This window comes from Monodelphis domestica, chromosome 3 (assembly GCF_027887165.1).
Source record: "Monodelphis domestica isolate mMonDom1 chromosome 3, mMonDom1.pri, whole genome shotgun sequence".
Lineage (NCBI taxonomy): Eukaryota > Metazoa > Chordata > Mammalia > Didelphimorphia > Didelphidae > Monodelphis > Monodelphis domestica.
In genome coordinates, this window is record NC_077229.1 from 46927311 (window position 1) to 46933058 (window position 5748).

Genomic DNA, 5748 nt, shown 5'->3' on the forward strand with positions numbered 1-5748 from the left:
GCATCCAGAAATGTCATCTAACTGCCCAGCATCACTGGGAAAAGTGTTAGAAAAAAAAGCAGGCAACAAGCATTTATTAAGTACCTACCATATACTAGGCACTTTACAAATATCTCATTTGAACTTGACAACTCTGTGATTATCCCAGTTTTATAGTAGAGGAAACTGAGGCAGACAGGGGTTAAGTCACTTTCCCAGGGCCACACAGCTAGTAAGCACTGAGGCTGGATATGAACTCAGATCTCCCTGATCACAAACCTGATGTTATGTCCTCTTGCTTTGACATTTTCCAAAGACAGTTTGGCTGAACTAATAAGAAGACTTGGAGTCAGGAAAGCTTGGGTTTGAAAGCAAATGTCAGAACATTCAACACCTGGTAGACCTTTGGTAAGTCACTCAATTTAATTCAGCAAGCATTTATTAAGTACCCTCTGTCTATCATTTGCTGCTCTGGTAGCTAGTGAATAAAGCAATAATTATCCTTTTTTGTCCCCCAAAAGCCTTACCTTCTACCAGTATCAGTTCTAAGACAAGAGTCATAAGGGCTAGGCATTTGGGGTTAAATGATTTGCCCAGGGTCACACAGCTAGGAAGGTTCCAAGGTTGGATTTGAATCCAGGATCTCACAGGTCAGGTACTCTAGCTGCTGTGCTGCCCCTAATATCCATTCTTAAGGTGCTTCTTGGCCCTCTCTGAGCCTCAGTTCCTTTACCTATTAAGTGGGGTTGATGATACCTGCAGTTTCTATCTTGTAGTCATTATAGACCTTAAATAAGATAATGTACATAGTGTTTTGCAAACTTCAAAGCACTGTGTAAATGTCATTTCTCCCTAGCTTTGAATACAATTACCGCATCACTGCCTAAAGCATCAAGTATTTCTGGGAATTTCACCCCACCTGAAGAAGAACACAAAGTCCTGAGGGTCCTAGATTTACAAGATCATAAGCTGCTGAGTACAACCCTCTCATTTTACACATGAGGAAACTGACAAAGAATGAGATTCAATGACTTGCACAAGGTCACACATCTGAGGTATGATTTGAACCCAGGTCTTCCTGACTCCAAGTTCAGTGCCCAAGCCCTATGCTGCCTAGAGAAGGTCCAGAGAAATATTACCCGTATGATCAAGGGAAATAGGCAAGATGAAGTCTCTAAAAAAACAGTTTAAATTTATTGATTAAAATTTAGAAAATCATGATAGGTAAACATTTTTCCTCCAGTGTTTGGAATACTAGACCTGCTCTTGGAAAAAGGATGTTTAGAACACATAAAAGTCTTATTTCATACAGAGGAGAGTCTATTTCACTGAACCATGGATCTCATTACACGAAGAGAGGCTATCCCAAAGGGGAGATCATTTCAAGACCTCTATGGATAATTGACTCACAACTTTATTAAAGGGAGCGAAGGACATTAGAGGGATATCATGATTATTTGAAGTTGTTGTCATAGAGCAGAACCAATCAAGCCATCTCTCAAAATAGGCTTTGGTATTACTGCGGGAGACTTTTTGAATGAGGCAGCAGTGAACCAAAAATTCAGCAAAACCAATCAATATGTTGGAAAAACCTGGCATTCTTTGCAATGTTCTACATCTATGGACCCCACTCCTACCTTTATCTCTGCAAAGGAATGATGGAGCGAGGGTATCTTCTCATATCCCTTCTTTGGGGCTAAGGTTATTCTGGGTAATTTCAGGATTTTCATTTTTGGTTGTTTTGTTTTTAATCTTTACCTTCTGTCTTAGTATTAATTCTTTTTTTTTTAACCCTTATCTTCCTTCTTGGAATTAATATTGGGTATAGGTTCCAAGGCAGAAGAGTGATAAGGGCTAGGTAAAGGGGGTTAAGTGACTTGCCCAGGGTCACCCAGCTAGGAAGCTTTGTTTTAGTTCTAAAACAGAAGAGTTGCAAAGGCTTTTTTTTTTTTCAGTTTAAGGATGGCCTTTTTTTTTTTAAGACTTTAGGACTTGTCCAGGAATGGACAAATTTATCCAGCTGGATCCCTTGAAGTGGATGATAGAAAGAAAGAGAAAAGACTTCTTTTCTGCCCTACCTATTTCTTTTGCTCAAGGGAAACAATCCTCCTCCTTGCATGAGAGATGGTTTGGCAGACACTTGCAGAATCATGCTGTTTCAAGAATTAGAGGTTTTTGATCTTGAATCCACCACTGAGTCATGGATTTCAGGTTAGGGGAAGTCCCTGGTCTTTTTCTAGTTAGTAGGCTCTTCCTCTTTGTAAAGGAGATGATCTATGCCTTCTCACAGGAATGCTTTCCCTGAACCCCTTCCACCTCTTAGAATTCCAGGCTTCCTTCAAGATTTAGGTCAATAATATAAAGCTAAAAAAACAACCACTGGGTCCTATGTTCAAATCCGGCCTCAGCCACTTCCTAGCTGTGTGACCCTGGGCAAGTCACTTGACCCCCATTGCCTAGCCTTTACCACTCTTCTGCCTTGGAGCCAATACACAGTATTGACTCCAAGACGGAAGGTAAGGGTTTTTAAAAAAAACAAAAAACAAAAAACAACCACTATAAAATAATTCAAAGGGGCAGCAAGGTGGCTTAATGAATTGAGAGCCAGGATTGGGTTCAAATGTGACCTCAGATACTTCCTAGCTGTGTGACCCTGGGCAAGTCACTTAACCCCCACTGCCTAGCCCTTACTGCTCTTCTGTCTCGGAACCAATGCACAGTACTGATTCTAAGATAGAAAGCAAGGATTAAAAATTAAAAAAAAAAAGAATTGATGCTAAGAAGATATGGCTTTTTTAAAATGGCTATTTACACCCAATTTACACCCAATAACCTTGGCCATGATTTTAAGTGAGGTAGGCTCAGATTCCTTCTGTGGTTGGACTTGAAGGCTTCAAAGTTCGATTCCAGCTCTGTGATTCTCGGACCTGTTCTACGGTGAGCCTGTCCAAGGGAGCCTTGAAATATGGGGATTATTCTCATTATTTATTTATCTCTGTTTAGCCAGAATAGGGTGGGACCATCTGTAAGTTTCCTATCAGGATCTAAGGAGGTCAGGGACAAGCTTCTACTTGCCAAGGAATCCAGGAGTGCCCGAGAGCCAGAAAAGAGTTTAGCAGAAACCCAGGTGACTAACCCCCACAAACCAGTACTTTTCCTTGATGAAGAGCTGAAACTATTAAACCAGGAGCTCTCTTTTCCCCAGTGAATTTTATTTTCACTCAGATGCTCATCTGAGTTTTGTTTTTGTTTTTTTGACCCACCATACACATTCAATAACTCAGAATAACTCAGCCCAAAGAACAGAGGTCCATTGCTGTGACCCATCACCCAGACACATGCAAACACAGGCTGGGATCTTTCCTAAGTTTATTAGAGCAATGAAAAGATGGTAACTTTTGTACAACAGAAGTGGCAAAGAGCACATACACACCACAAAACCACCTCCCTTCCAACCCCAGGTAGTAGCATTTTCCCTTTTAAAGACAAAAGCAAACAAGAGGCAGTTTTCTTCTGAGTCCAGAGTTTTTTTTTTTCCTTTAGCTACTCAACCCTCAAGTGTAAACAAGCCTTGAATGGATTAGTAACCCATTAGCAGTACTGAAAATGCCATTTAGTATCACTGTTCAATTCCCCACCATCTAATGGGCTCGACATTTCCTTGTGTTCATTCTCTTCCTTTCCCCACTGGAAAATACAGATATTATTCAATGAAAGTAGGGTGTCTCTTTGATCCCAGATGAACCGACCCCACCTTAAACCCAGGTTTTTGGTGGTCTGACCTGCCTCTGGAAGGACAGGGCTCCCCTCCTTTCACTTGGATCTGCTTGAACCAAGGAGAACACAGTCTTGTTGGACATTGCTCCTGAAATGCAGGATGCTTCCTTCCCCACCCACCACTCCTTCCGCATGCAGAAAGAGAAGAGGAACAAAATTCGAGCTCTGATCAGCACCTCTATGGCTGGGAGAGAGCTGGCAAAAATTTATGGCCTCTTCTGCCTTCGATTCCACTGTTGTTAGGTTTGCATCTAGACCATGTTTTGAGATCCATAAATTAAGCCAAGCATTCCAGAAGATTAGCATTGCTTCCATCCTTTTCCCTAAAGGATCTGTGGCAGCAGATCAGAATAGATCCTTTTATTCCATTCGAGTGATCGCACCGAAGACAACAGGTGTCTATGAGCCAGTCCACTGGTATTGGTCCACAGAACAGCAAGACCCCATTTCCAGAGATCTTGATTCTAGTAGCCTCATTCTCTTTTCTCTGCCAACACCTGGATAGTTTAAGGAGACGTTGGGTCTATCCTTGTGGAGTTCCATGCCACACTAGAATTGGTCATTAATGCATCTGGCAAATTCTGTCGGGTGATGGTGTTTGCACAACTGGAATTGGTCAGGCACAAGTCCCCTGTGGGGTCTCCACTGGTGCTCCGGTTGTTATCAGACTCTCCTGTTGACTTTTGCCTAAGACGGCAAGTGATCAGCTTGGAGAAGAAGTTGGGGAAAGATGGGCTGGAGAAGTAGTATACCAGGGGGTCCAGCATGCTATTCATGTAGGTGAAGCTGAGGGTTATATAAAAGGCCAGGTCTGCTGAGCGGTAGATCTTGCAGCTACTGGTGCCCTGTGAGTAGAGGAGCCAGAAGATACGGATACGCACAGCCACACTGGGCAAAAAGCAGATCACAAAGACGATGGCGACCACCATGATGAATCGGATGGCCCGCTTGATCTTAGCCTGCTTGTCCAATTGCCTCCTCCGAAGGCTCCAGATGATGCTGGTGGAACAGAATATGATGATGCCGAGGGGCAGGAAGAACTCCAGTAGAAACATGGCATCGTGCCAGCCAAAGGTTGGACAGATGGCAAAGCTGCTGCAGAACTGTGAGTCTCCCATCTTTTTCACATGGGAAGTGATGAGGAGGTGGCCAGTAAGGGCAATGGTGACACCCCATAGAAGGCAACTGATGACGGCTGCTGTCCTATTGGATATCTTGTTCAGAGCATGATGGGGATGAACCACTCTAAAGTATCGGTCCACAGCCACCACTGTGAGGAAGATGATGCTGCCCTGCCTGTTCATGGCCAACATGAAGAGCATCATCCGGCAAGGGATGTCACCAAACTTCCAGTCCCATTTTCTGACATAGTTATCTGTCAGAAAGGGAAGACAAAAGATCAGAAGGAAGTCAGCCACGGCCAGGTTGAAAAGGAAGATCCGGCTGGATTTCCAGGACTTCAGGGAAAAGCAAAAAGCCCACAGAGCCAGACCATTGCCAAGGGCTCCAAACACGAACTCCAAGCCCAGCACAGGCGGCAACACCCGAGGAATAAATTCATCACGAAAGACACAGCAGTTTTTGCTGTTCATGGCTTTGGCTGTGAAGCAGAGCCCTCCACCGAGGAGTTTCCTCTCTACAACTGGCTGACTGCTTCTCCTAATGAGCACTCAAGGAAAGAGGTGTGTGTGAGGGTGAGTAGTTGTGGGCCTGCCTTTATGTTATGTCAGAAGTGTCGAAATAGATGACTGAATGGTTACCAGGAAGCTACGAAACAGCTTTAAAAAAAGAGAGAGCAGAGAGAGTGACAGAGAGCAGAGAGAGCTTATGCAACCTTGTGGCAGCTGTTTGCATAAACAAATAATAAAAATCCCCACAGTTAACAGAATCCACAATATTTGGTGAAAATGTGAAGGGTAAATCTAGCCCCATTGATTGCCATTTGATTACTAAGAATGTGAAGGACATTCTTTATGGAAAGCTAGAGTCTAG

General features: G+C 43.3%; 1 protein-coding gene across 1 annotated transcript; it reads right to left on the minus strand.

Moving 5' to 3' along the window:
- Positions 1 to 3288: 3288 nt before the first annotated feature.
- Positions 3289 to 5484, minus strand: HCAR2 (hydroxycarboxylic acid receptor 2). Its single transcript, XM_001374136.4, has one exon. It carries the CDS (start codon positions 5346 to 5348, stop codon positions 4263 to 4265), a length of 1086 nt encoding a protein of 361 aa, XP_001374173.1. The 5' UTR covers positions 5349 to 5484; the 3' UTR covers positions 3289 to 4262.
- Positions 5485 to 5748: the final 264 nt, after the last annotated feature.

What these genes read in the sequence shown, in the direction of transcription:
- HCAR2 (XM_001374136.4), bottom strand. Translation starts at nt 5,348, where the DNA reads ATGAACAGCAAAAACTGCTGTGTCTTTCGTGATGAATTTATTCCTCGG.